Source organism: Benincasa hispida, chromosome 3, assembly GCF_009727055.1.
Source record: "Benincasa hispida cultivar B227 chromosome 3, ASM972705v1, whole genome shotgun sequence".
Lineage (NCBI taxonomy): Eukaryota > Viridiplantae > Streptophyta > Magnoliopsida > Cucurbitales > Cucurbitaceae > Benincasa > Benincasa hispida.
In genome coordinates this window covers 17,228,460-17,240,527 of record NC_052351.1, presented here as the reverse complement: position 1 = coordinate 17,240,527, position 12,068 = coordinate 17,228,460, and the positions used below count along the sequence as shown (strand labels likewise).

The following is a 12,068-nucleotide window of genomic DNA, read 5'->3' as shown; positions in this document are numbered from 1 at the left end:
CTTCTCTAAACGATCGAAGTGTGTGCCGAGTTTGCTAAACGATCGTATACATTTTCCTAAACGATCGTTCAGTAAAACCTAAACGATTGTGTAGCTTATCCTAAACGATAAGCATTTTGCTATGCGATAGGGCTTTTTTCCTCCCACTTGCTTATCGCCTACACGATCCGTGCTTCCTCCTTCCTCTACCAAATTCACCAAAGACCACGCTTTGGGTTCTCACTTCGAGAATACCCGGGACTCTTTTCTGGTGGTGTCATCCTCACGGCATTCGTGTTCGCGGTTGTTCGTGCTGTTGCAGTCGACACTTCTGCTAGGTGTTGGTAGATCGCATGGAGGTTTCCACTGCATTAAGTTCCAAAGTTTAAAAACCGTCTTCAACTGGTATGACAACTCATTCCCTTGTTATTTTGTTGTTCATAGCATGCTGTTAATTAAGATTTGTTTGCATAACTGTATGTTTGAATGTATATTGTTGTATTTCGGTCACTGTGAGATCAGAGCGATCCGAACGCGCTCATGGAACTCTTCGGTAAGAGATCCTTCACAATGGAGCCTTGGTGGTCCGGTTCAGGCCGTTCGGGTCCAGTTCAGATGCGATTCGGGTCGGTTCAAAGGTTCTTCCCAATTTGAAGCTGTTTTATTATATAACTTTGTAATAATTTAGTATTTTGTTTATTTAGAATGCCAAAGTTGAATCATATTAGTATTATTTGATTATTTTATGCATGTGATGTATATTATTTTGAGTCCTTAGACTTGCATATGACTCACTAAATCCCACCAGAAAAATAATTACAAATTATGAATTCAAATGTTCAAGTAACTTTTTAATTCCACCATATGAACATTCTTCAATCGGACGATAATTACATAGATTTTGCCAAATCGTTTTCAATTTAGTGTTGTATGTAGATGTCTAATTTTTCCAAGGGGATGGGGCGGGGATTCTCCGATTAGGCGGAGAATGGGGGAGGGAGTGGGGAAAAAAATTTTCGTGAGCTAAATGGGCCCCCGCCCCGATTAGCTTTTACATATTTATTTAGTATAGTTATCTAATGTTATATTATCATTATTATTATTATATACATATTATATTTAAATTTTAAATTTGATTATTTATTGGGAAAGATAATGAATATGTTTAAATTGAGTGTTTAAATTTAGATTATAAAAAAATTAATTAATTTTTTTTAAGCCAAAATTGGAGAATTTCACTGAATGGGAAATGAAATGGGGAGTGGAGATGGGGAACGACATCCCGACCCTACCCCGCTCTGTGAACTCTAGTTGTATGATTCAAGAGAGATTGTACCTTGATTTATAGTGACCAACTTCTTGCGAAGTCGATTGCTCTACTTAAATTGATCTTGAATTTATCTCAAACAGATTTCGCTGATTTGAAATAGACAATATTGACGACAATTTCTTTGGAGACGAAATTCAAGATTCATGACAAAACTGGACCGAAGCGAACCATACACCACCCTTGTTACGGACTGCGCACAGCATTTCAATTCAATTGTTCTCGAACATCAATTTAAGCGGGTAATATTATAGACTTGCGGTAGTGCTCTTGAAATCAAAGAATGTCACCTGAACTCGATACAGTCGAAAGCCCTAGAAAATGGCGTTTTACATGGGAAGCTCAATCCCATATACCAATCCTACGTTTATTGCTCTTCGATTCCTATACCAATCCTTCTCTTCAATGTCAGAATCTTAAGGTTCATCTCAATCTGCAGCAATCCGTCGTATGTGTGGCTTGGTTACAAGACCTCGATATGTCAATTCGAGTTCCTATGCCTCCGGTTTTGGTTGATGCTGAGTCGCCTCTGAGTTTTAGAGCTTTCGAAGACCATATTGAGGTCAAGCTCGTCTTGCTTCTTCCGGTTGATCACCCAATTATTCTCAACTTCGACAATGTGCTGGACTTCCCCCAGGAGCGAGGAAATAGCCACTCCAAGGCGACGAAGCCACTCTCGATGGATTTTGGTGCGCTGATTTTTTTTAGAATTTTGCTCCATCTCTTTTGATATTCCCTGCGTTTTCCCTTATGCTTTTTAAGAAATTTTGGTGAAGTATGATATTATAGTGAAGAATCTTAACAGTTATGCATTAGCATTTGCAAAAGGGGCTAAATTTTGAAAGTTATAGGTTTCTGCTTTCTGTCTATCTCTGACGTATATGATCATTATCAAATTTTTAGGAGAATTAATTACGGTGCTAAATTTCCAGAAACGTTGGATTTCGTTTTGTTAATGCTTTACCATCTACTATTTTTCCGTTAAGTTGTATTTTTTCCCTTCTGAAATGCTTGTTTTTCATAGATCAAATCAGTTTATCCCGCAGTGGTGGCGTCCACTTTTATTGCCGAAATTGTTCTTTCAGGCTGAGTAAAGCCCCTCTCAGGTAGCACATTGTTTGGTCGTCCTATTAACAGGACTTAATTTACTAGAGCAGTTGATTGCATTTCACACCAGTCCATAAATTTTGAATTTTGTCTCACATTTTAATATGGTATGCGTGTAGAGATTTTGTTGAAATGCCATCAGTCAACTGGCGAGAGGTGGCTGATAACTGGTTTGGGTCTTGCTGCTGCTCTTTCGGGGGGATAAGCGAGAAGCTGGTTACTAGGTACACAAATTCCTATAGATGTGCAAAGGGTGTCTGCCTACTCACTTTAACGACTATCACTCTTTCCAAGGATGACCTTAATGGACATGTGTTCCCAGATTATGATGGGACCCGAGAATTCAAGGATGAATCGGATCTCACTGATGGAAATTGTTTAACCGAAGCTAAGCAGGAATCACCATGTAATCATACGTCTGCAGAGAAGGTAAAATCTAAGCAGTTCAATTATAAAAACTTTGTTGCAGACATGGAGGGTAATGCTGCTGAGAAGGGAAATGAGGAAGTTGATTCACCTATTCTGACTCCATTTCCTGACTGCTGTCATCATGAAGAAAGTAGTGTACTTCATCATCTTGATAGGGATTGCATGCATCACACATGTGGCACATATAACTTAGACCCAAAGCCTATTAATTCTGTAGATATTTCGGACGACCAGAGATCATTTCTTAATGGTTTTCTTGGAAATATCTTTATGGCTAGACTGTCAAATCTTTCAGCAGATTTTGAGTGGGCTGAGTTCTTTTGCCCTCAGTGCTCGACTCTGATTGGGGCTTACCCTTGCAAAAAAGGCTGTGGACCTACAGACTGTGGAGTTCGACTTTTTAAATGTTACGTCTCAACATGTTTATCAGCTGAATCGGGAAATTTGTTGAGGTTAGCATATTGTTATGTTGTGCCTTTCTTTAATGCAATACTTTGACCTTGAGATTTTTTTTTTTAATTTCATTGGGTGCTTAAGATTAGCTCGACATATGCGCACAGGGAGTACACGTTGGAAAGAATGTTTGCAAATCAGCTACTGGAAAGTGCAAATGAAGAATCATCATTTCGTACTGTGGTCAAGGAGTTGAAAACCAAGTTTCCCATGCTGCACATTGTTCTCATCAATTCAAATTCTTGGTCGTGTAGTGGTTATTGTTTGGGCATGGAGGATAATGCAGAATTTGTTCCAAAGGTGGACTTAAATCCAATCATCAAGGTGCTATTCTCAGATTGCAACAAAAGTGCAGAATCTCACTTGAGGTTGTATAGAAATTAGTCTCCACTTTTTACTTCTGTAATTTATCTGTTTCCACTACTCCCTTTCCTTCCGTATACCAGTACATGATTTTTTCTATTTTTACATATTTCTTGTAGCTGCATTATGTACTCTGTTTTTACTATATAAATTGATCCAATTGATGATTAAATTTAAATGCAGGAAACTCGAAGAGTGGGTGACAAAAGATATAGCAGATGAAGTTTTTATGTTAGCCCATCAAATAGAGGAATTAGTTGAGATCCTAGTTTCAAGAAATGATACTCTTCCATCTTCATGTTCTTCCCTTGATGGTTTAACTTTGACATCTATCCTGAGGTAACCTTTATCTTATCTTCTTTGGATTCCTACTCAAATTATGGATAAGCCAAATTCTCCTAAGATATAACTCGATAAAGGTGAGTAGCAACATTGAAGACCTCACCATTGTATACTGTGATTCTGGTACTTTGAGGAGCCACCAGCTAAATTTGTGAAGCCTTAGATCTGTTTATCATCAGGCCATACTGTATTGTGGGAACCTTGTTAAACGTGCTGGCTTAGCAGATTTTGGATGTATTTCAAGCACGTGGAGTATTTTACTTTATATATGGAGTTAAGTAGGCGGTCGTTAAGGTGCTCGACTGTAAGATACTCGATAGTTTATGTTGGCATTTTAGAAGCTTCCCCACAGCGCACAGCTATTAGGGGATGCCAACTAATTATGCATAGACGATGAAACCTTTTATTTATATGTTGATGTAATCCTTGAGGTACCTTTAGAGAAAGCGGCTTAATCTCTGTACTAGGCACCAATGTTTATCTTCAAGCTTTTTAGGATGGTTTAGTTCTTTCTTTGGTTTCTCTTATTCCACATCGATGTGCCGCGTATTCTTTGTTTTGACATCTTTCTGAACTAAGGAGATTGCTGATCATGAGCCGCCAGGAAGTTTCAAAAGATTTCACTTTTATTATCACCTTTCTTAGCTTTTCCAACCAACTCCTTGCAGAATGAGAATGCCATTTTCCTTAGTTTTGTAATTGTTGTATGGGAAAATCAGTGATTTGCAGGTGTGCACATCAGAATCAGACGGAAGTGAATCGAACTGAATTTTCAGTTTTGTGGTTTGGTTTGTAACAAAAGTTGAAGAATAAGGCGGTTCGATTTGGTTTAGTTTGCGCCTCAAAAATGAATCAAAATTTTCTAAAAATACAATGAAATTTTCTATAAACTTGTTTTTCTTTTTTCTTTCTTTTTTCTTTTTTTTAAAATGTTAAATTACAAAATTAGTTCTTAAACTTTAAAGTTTGTGTCTTTGATTTTTGAACTTTTAAAAATGTCAAATAGGTACATAAACTTTTAATTTATGTCTAATATGTTTCACAACTTTAAATTTTGTCTAATAGATTCTTAATAAATTTAAAATTTTCAAAAATTAATTACTAGTAGATTTATATTTGAATTGGATGTTTAATAAAATTCTAGATTTTTAATTTGTGTCTAGTAGACCTGTTAATTTAGAAAAATAAAAGTTAGGGATTAAACTTGTAGTTTTGAAGGTTTAGAATTGAATAAACACCCAGGACTAAATTTGTGACCTAACAAAAAAAATTGAAAGAATCATATAGGGCACAAAAGATCAACCTTGGAGTGGAAATATTAGATCTTTGTCGAGAAGTATGTCCAAAAAAAAAAAACACTGAGATTTTATCATAAAATAAAACTTACTATACTATCTAGGTTTAGATGAAATTGAAAATTTATCAAGCTTTAAACATTTTATAGAATATTACTGTTTTTTTTTTTTTTTAATGGAATGTGGGGTATGAAAATCGAATATTTGATTTGCATTTACGTAGATGCAGTTTTTTTAGTTTAATAATATTTAAAATTGGAGAATTTCAAATATTTAATTATATGCTCTTGCTAATAGAATGCAGTTGAGTGTTTCAAAAAGTTAAAAAGGATATTTAACCAACGAAAAATAGAACTAAGCTTTTTCTATTATAAACACTATAAAATAAATAGATGTTTGTCTTAAAAGTCATGTGTCAATCTTCATGTTGTCCATATGTATTATTCATGCTTGGTTTTCATGTAAGACCACATCATACTTACCATTTTGCTTAATAATGACATTTTGTGGATGTTAAAATCATACATTAGTAAGAAATCCACTTTAAATTTTCAATAAATTTTCATATTATTAGATTTTCATAATTTTAGTTATTTGAGTTATTATTGTATTTCTTTATTTCTTTGTTTATTATTATATTTATATATTATTGTATTATATTTTCTCTATATCCGTTGTGCTCTGTTGTATTCCTCAATGTCACAACACGTTATCAGCACAAGTTCCAGTTGCTTCCATCGTTGAAGGTAAGTCCTAAAGGTAGATCGGTTTTTTCCTCGTATTATAATTAATAAATTAAATATTATTTTGCATATTTAGTACATATTAAATTTTTAATATAAATACAATATTTTGTGATAGTATTGTCATGATAAACCTTACAAAACTAGAATTCGCAGCCCTTGACATTAATTGCAATAATTATTAGTCATAAGTACTCAATGTCCAAAATTCACCTGGATGCTACGAACTTGGGGAAAACAATTAAACAAGGAAATACGATATCTAGTTCAGATAAAGCAAAAGCAATGATTTTTCTTCGTCATCATCTCCACGAGGGATTAAAAATGGAGTATCTTACAATAAAAGATCCTCGTATCTTGTGGAAAATTTTGAAAGATAAAAAACTGTTATTCTTCCTAAGATTCGTTATGAGTGGATGCATTTAAATCAGTAAGTGATTACAATTCCACATTATTTAAAATCAATTCAAAATTGTTGTTATGCGGAGAGAAAATTACCAATGCTAATATGTTAGGGAAGACATTTCTACATTTCATGTCTCGAATATGCTCCTACAGTAGCAATATCGAAAGAAAAGTTTTAAACAATATTCTAAACCAATTTCATGTCTTCTCGTGGCCGAACAAAATAGCGAGTTATTAATCAAGAACCACGAATCTCGACCAACTGGAATAAAACTATTTCCTAAAGTGAATATTGTGAATTTTAATAATCGTGGTCGAAGTCGTCCATGGTCGAAGTTGTGACCGTGGCAGAGGGAGAAATAATTATTATTTTCATTATGGTCATTCTAACCATTCAAATTTCAAAAGGACCACATAAAATCATGATCACAAAGGAAAAGCTCCACAAGATAAGAGTTCAAAGAGTGTTGAAAATAAATGCTTCCGATGCAAAATGATTGGGTATTGGTTATGTACCTGTCGTACGTCAAAACACTTAGTTGACCTCTATCAAGTCTCCCAGAAGGAAAAAGAAAAAAAATTGGAAGCAAATTTTCCATACGAGGATAATGACATATTTGACTCATCCCATATGAAAAATTTGGATGTGGCGGACTTCTTTGAATCTCCCAAAGAGAAGATTGACATAGTTGATGGAACTTCAAGTGTTTCTTTTGACTTTAAGAATATCTAGACTTAATGTTGTTGTTTTCTTTTATCTATCTTCATTTTTTTTAGTAACCTTTGTATATTTTAAGTATTGTTTTCTTATTGTAATTATTTTCTTTTAATGAAGAAACATGGATCATTTTCAAATGTTGGATGATTAAAAAATGAGCAAAAAGATCTATGTCTAGCAAACAATGCAATTACATACACAATACTTACAATAAAATAAATACTTTTTTCAAATTGACAATGTTGAAAGAAAAAGTAAATAAATATCAGGTTCTGCAAATTTGATCGAATGTTTTGGAAAAGCAAATATTATTTTGCCCAGAGGAACAAAATTTACAATTGACAATGCATTGTTCTCTAGTCAATCAAAGAGAAATCTTCTAAGTTTTAAAGATATATGTTGCAATGGCTATCATATTGAAACTGATAATAAGAATAATGTGGAATATCTATATATTATCTCTACTTTCTCAAATGAAAACTGTATATTGAAAAAATTGTCTGCTTTATCTTCTGGATTGTATTATACTCATATACGAGTAATTGAAATATATGCAACAATGAATTTGAAGTTCATAAATCCAGATATATTTGTTATTTGGCATAATAGATTGGGTCATCGAGGATCTATAATGATGAAAAGAATTATTGAGAATTCAAATGGACACCCATTGGAGAGCCAGAAGATTCTTCAATCTAATGAATTATCATGTGATGCTTGCTCTCAAGGCAAATTAATAATTGGACCATCACCGGCTAAAGTGGGAACTGAATCACCTACATTTGTAGAACGAATTCATGGTAATATATGTGGACCTATTAATCCACCAAGTGGACCATTTAGATAGTTTATGGTATTAATAGATGTATCCAGTAGATGGTCACACATGTGCTTATTATCAATCATGTTGAAATCTTACATTTGCAAGATTACTTGCTCAAATAATTAAGTTAAGAGCACAATTTCCTAATTATACAACTAAGACCATTCGTCTTGATAATGCTGGTGAATTTATATCTCAAGCTTTCGATAATTATTGTATATCAATTTAGATATGTGTTGAACATCCTGTAGCTCATGTTCATACGCAAAATGGTTTAGCAGAATCATTTATAAAATGTTTGCAATTAATTGTAAGACTATTACTTATGAGAGCTAAGCTTCCTTTATCTATATGGGGACATGCTATTTTGCATGCAGAGTCACTTGTATGCATTAGGTCAATTGCTTATCATAAGTACTCGCCATTACAATGAGTTTATGGTCATGAGCCAAATATTTCCCATCTGAGAATCTTTGGTTGTGCAATATACGTTACAATTGCTCCACCACAATGCATTAATACGAGTCCTCAAAGAAGATTAGGAATATGATAACTTGTAGAAATACAAGTTATTGTCTCTTAAAAGTTGGAACAATTAGGATTTTTAATGATAAAAACACATTTATCTTAAGGAAGTGCATATAATTCTTCAAACAACACTAACTCTTACAAAAGCATACTTCTTAGTAAAACTGCTTCACTAACGTATCTTATTATAGGATTTCAAGAAAATTCTCTAAGTGTTTAGACTAAGCTAACACAAAGGCATACGTCCGAAGTTGTCCAACACAGAGAAGATACATTGGTTCGCGTTATTCCTGTCAAATCACCACTTGTAAGTATGGGTATCTGACTGTCAGTGTCTAAAAAGCATCTGAATTGGCAAGCGGCTAACCAAGGCATGGAAATTAATGTTGCCTTATCACAAGTTGCTGGGAAAAATGCCTATAAATAAGAAGACTTCCAGCCAAAGAAAAAAGGACCATTTCTTAAAGAGATCATAGAACTTAGATCATAGTTGCTATGTTTTTGCAAGAAGAAGATAGGAGGAAAAGAACCAATGTCATTGTTGATCAAAGAGAATTGTTGAAGACCAAGCTCGAGAGAGAATTCTTCTTCATTTTTTCACCAAGTTGGTTGTACATGCATTTGAATCAAGCCAAAGAGGACAAGAGATTGAACTCCGCGACTTGACTCCTTCCTTTTTTTTCATTTCATTTCTGTTTTCCATTTCATGCGATTAAGTGTGATCGTTGTAAAGACAGTTTCGATTTTCAAAATTCAATCTTACATTTGATCCTTCCAATTTTGCCTCTCTGTTTACATTCTATTGTATGTGATTAATGCATTCTTGACTTGTTACATCTTAATTTCAAAACTTTAATCATCTTGATCACTTGGTTGAAGTTATAAATCAGTTAAAATATTCGAGAGAATAGGAGAGCTAGAAAACGCATTAAGTCAAGATGCACAGTAGATTTAGAGATACAAATACTTGTGCTTCACTACTTTTTGTAACCAACGCATGCACCCTAGAAGTAGGAGCATATGTGGCATTCGCATTGAGAAATGTTGAACAATATGATTAGAGGAACAAAAACCTAACGCGTCTACATACATTTGGTTTGTTAACAAGCATTCCTGTCATCTTCATTTCACCCCTACACCTTCACACACATGTTCATCTTACTTGGAATAAATGCATACCCCTAGCGTTTAGCACCATTCATTTGTAAATCCCTCTATTTCATTTGAACTCTTATGTTCCCTTGTATACATGCATTGAGATTAGTGTAGATAAACCTCTCTCGCATTTATCTAGGATCTTTCTGCATTTAAAGTAACGCAAGGCATGCGTTAGTTTGTCATAAAATCCATGTGTTCAACCCTGAACTTACAAGGAACCTAAGTTAGATGTATACTTGGATTTGATTTAGGAAAATCTTGTACGCATTATAGAAAGTGTAATGCATCACCTAATCTTCTCACCTAGAGAAGTGATTCACCATTCATCTTCATTCATTCCAATTTTGCTTTTCACCTTTACTTATATACACTTTTAAACACAGATCACGAACCATGAACAGAATATATGTTGGATATGATTCCCCATCAATTATTAAATATCTTAAACCTCTGACGAGTGATGTATTTACTGCACGATTTTCTGATTATCATTTTCATGAGACAAATTTTCCAATATTAGGGGGAGGATTTAAGAAGTTGGAAAAAGAAATTACATTAAATGCATCATATTGTCTCATTTAGATCCTCGTACAGATCAATGTGAACTTGAAGTTCAGAAAATAATTCATTTACAAAATATAGCAAATCAATTACCATGTGCATTTATAGATGCAAAGAAAGTAATTAAGTCACATATACCAACTGTAAATATTCCATCATTCATATCCTAATAGAACAAGTTGTCACTAATGAGTCTAGAACATGCTAGAAGTATGATAGACCAGTGGATTCCAAAGATAAAAATCATCGAAAACAAAAAATAATTAATAGTAAAAAAGACTTGGTTGAGAATATAAATACCCATGAAAAAATCATCGACATGACTAGTGAGGAAAGTGAAATACCTAAAGATAATAATGAGATTTCAAGAAACTATGTCACGACAAGAAAAAGATAGAATCAAACTAATGTAATTATTGAAAACATTTTGTGTATAATATTGCTCTTAATATTATATCTGAAAATGGGAATCTTGAACCAAAATCTGTTGAAGAATGACGACATAGAAATGAACCTGTAAAGGCCCTGAGCGGAAACGTGGATTAGTCTCAATTTCAATTTTACACATAATGAAAATAAAGAATACAAAAATTATGCATTATACAAAATTTACAGCATGCATTGATAAGAAAGTAAATTAGGGTTTAAAAACCCTTACATTTGAAGAACAAATTTCTTCACATGAAAACCTCAATCATAAATCGTCATGAATGAATTAATCTCCAAATGGCCACCACTACCAAAAAATAATTTATGTATTCTATGGGAAGAGAATCACAGTAGTTTGTGGGTTCAATGATTTTTGGATAGAGGGAGATTGAGAGGAAAATTTGAGAAGGATCTAAGAGAATGATAGAGCCTGGGAGAGTTTTTGCAGAGATGTAACTCAAATGACTCCTGTAAGTTTTCTGTAAAAAAGAAGAAAACCAACCAATCTCTGAACAACCCACTCTTCACGTTCTCTCAGAGCGAAATAAGGGGAGGGAAGCTATTTCTCTCCCTTTAATTTAAAATAAAATAAATTTAATTTTAAATAATATTATATATATAACTAATTTATTATATATGTTATATCATATATAACATATAACCTATAGTTTTTATATTGTATCAAATATAATAAACCCTATAGTTTTAATTATCTCATCAATGCATGGTATTTAATATAAATCCTATTTATACTAAATTTAATTATATGAATCCAATTCACATAATTAATATTTGAATCATATTCAAATATTTATTTCCTCTCAAATAAACTTTATATTATAATATATCAAATATATTATATTAATTATATCATATAGAATTAAATTAAATTAAATATATCACATATAATTAATTCCTTCAATTAATTTGAACAATTTCAATTAATCCAAAATTAATTCACATTTAATTCTTATTGAGCTACAGAGGGGACCTCATGAACATGTAGCTTGAAGCTTTAATGATACTTGAATCAGTAATTAACTCATTTAATTATATTATTCAACATCCATTAACCGTCGGACACTCTACTAAAGATCGACAGGTGCACTCTTCGTACTATAGATATATTTTTGTGTCCATTGACCAATCAAAAGTGCGATGACCCTTCACAAATTGCCCGTAAGTACAACTAGGCTAAAATTATTGTTTTGTCTATATAGTTACATCTAACTCCTAAAGTACCACTGATCCCTCTAATAAACAATAAGTCATAGTCCATCTATGACTAAACCTTTCTTGGGCCAGGAGAGGATGTGGTTCCACATTGTTCAAATCCCAGAATCAGTCCTTAAGGGAGCAATTTATCTACTTACTCCGACATCAGAGAAGGAGTGAATTCCGTCTTATG

General features: G+C 33.3%; 1 protein-coding gene across 2 annotated transcripts; it reads left to right on the top strand.

Moving 5' to 3' along the window:
• Window positions 1–1,379: 1,379 nt before the first annotated feature.
• LOC120074678 lies at window positions 1,380–4,513 on the top strand. 2 transcript variants are annotated; one of them, XM_039027889.1, is made up of 6 exons: window positions 1,380–1,995; window positions 2,331–2,412; window positions 2,533–2,842; window positions 3,173–3,294; window positions 3,403–3,663; window positions 3,842–4,513. In XM_039027889.1, exons 1-6 carry the CDS (start codon window positions 1,590–1,592, stop codon window positions 3,999–4,001), a joined length of 1,341 nt encoding a protein of 446 aa, XP_038883817.1. In that variant the 5' UTR covers window positions 1,380–1,589; the 3' UTR covers window positions 4,002–4,513. The 2 variants fall into 2 exon arrangements, with proteins under 2 accessions (XP_038883817.1, XP_038883816.1); XM_039027888.1 differs by having other exon boundaries at window positions 1,381–1,995; window positions 2,533–3,294.
• The last annotated feature ends 7,555 nt before the right edge of the window (window positions 4,514–12,068 follow it).

What these genes read in the sequence shown, in the direction of transcription:
- LOC120074678 (XM_039027888.1), top strand. Translation starts at nt 1,590, where the DNA reads ATGTCACCTGAACTCGATACAGTCGAAAGCCCTAGAAAATGGCGTTTT. An exon ending in GAATCGGGAAATTTGTTGAG is followed by an intron (nt 3,295 to 3,402) that starts GTTAGCATATTG and finishes ATATGCGCACAG; the next exon opens with GGAGTACACGTTGGAAAGAA. An exon ending in AGTGCAGAATCTCACTTGAG is followed by an intron (nt 3,664 to 3,841) that starts GTTGTATAGAAA and finishes ATTTAAATGCAG; the next exon opens with GAAACTCGAAGAGTGGGTGA.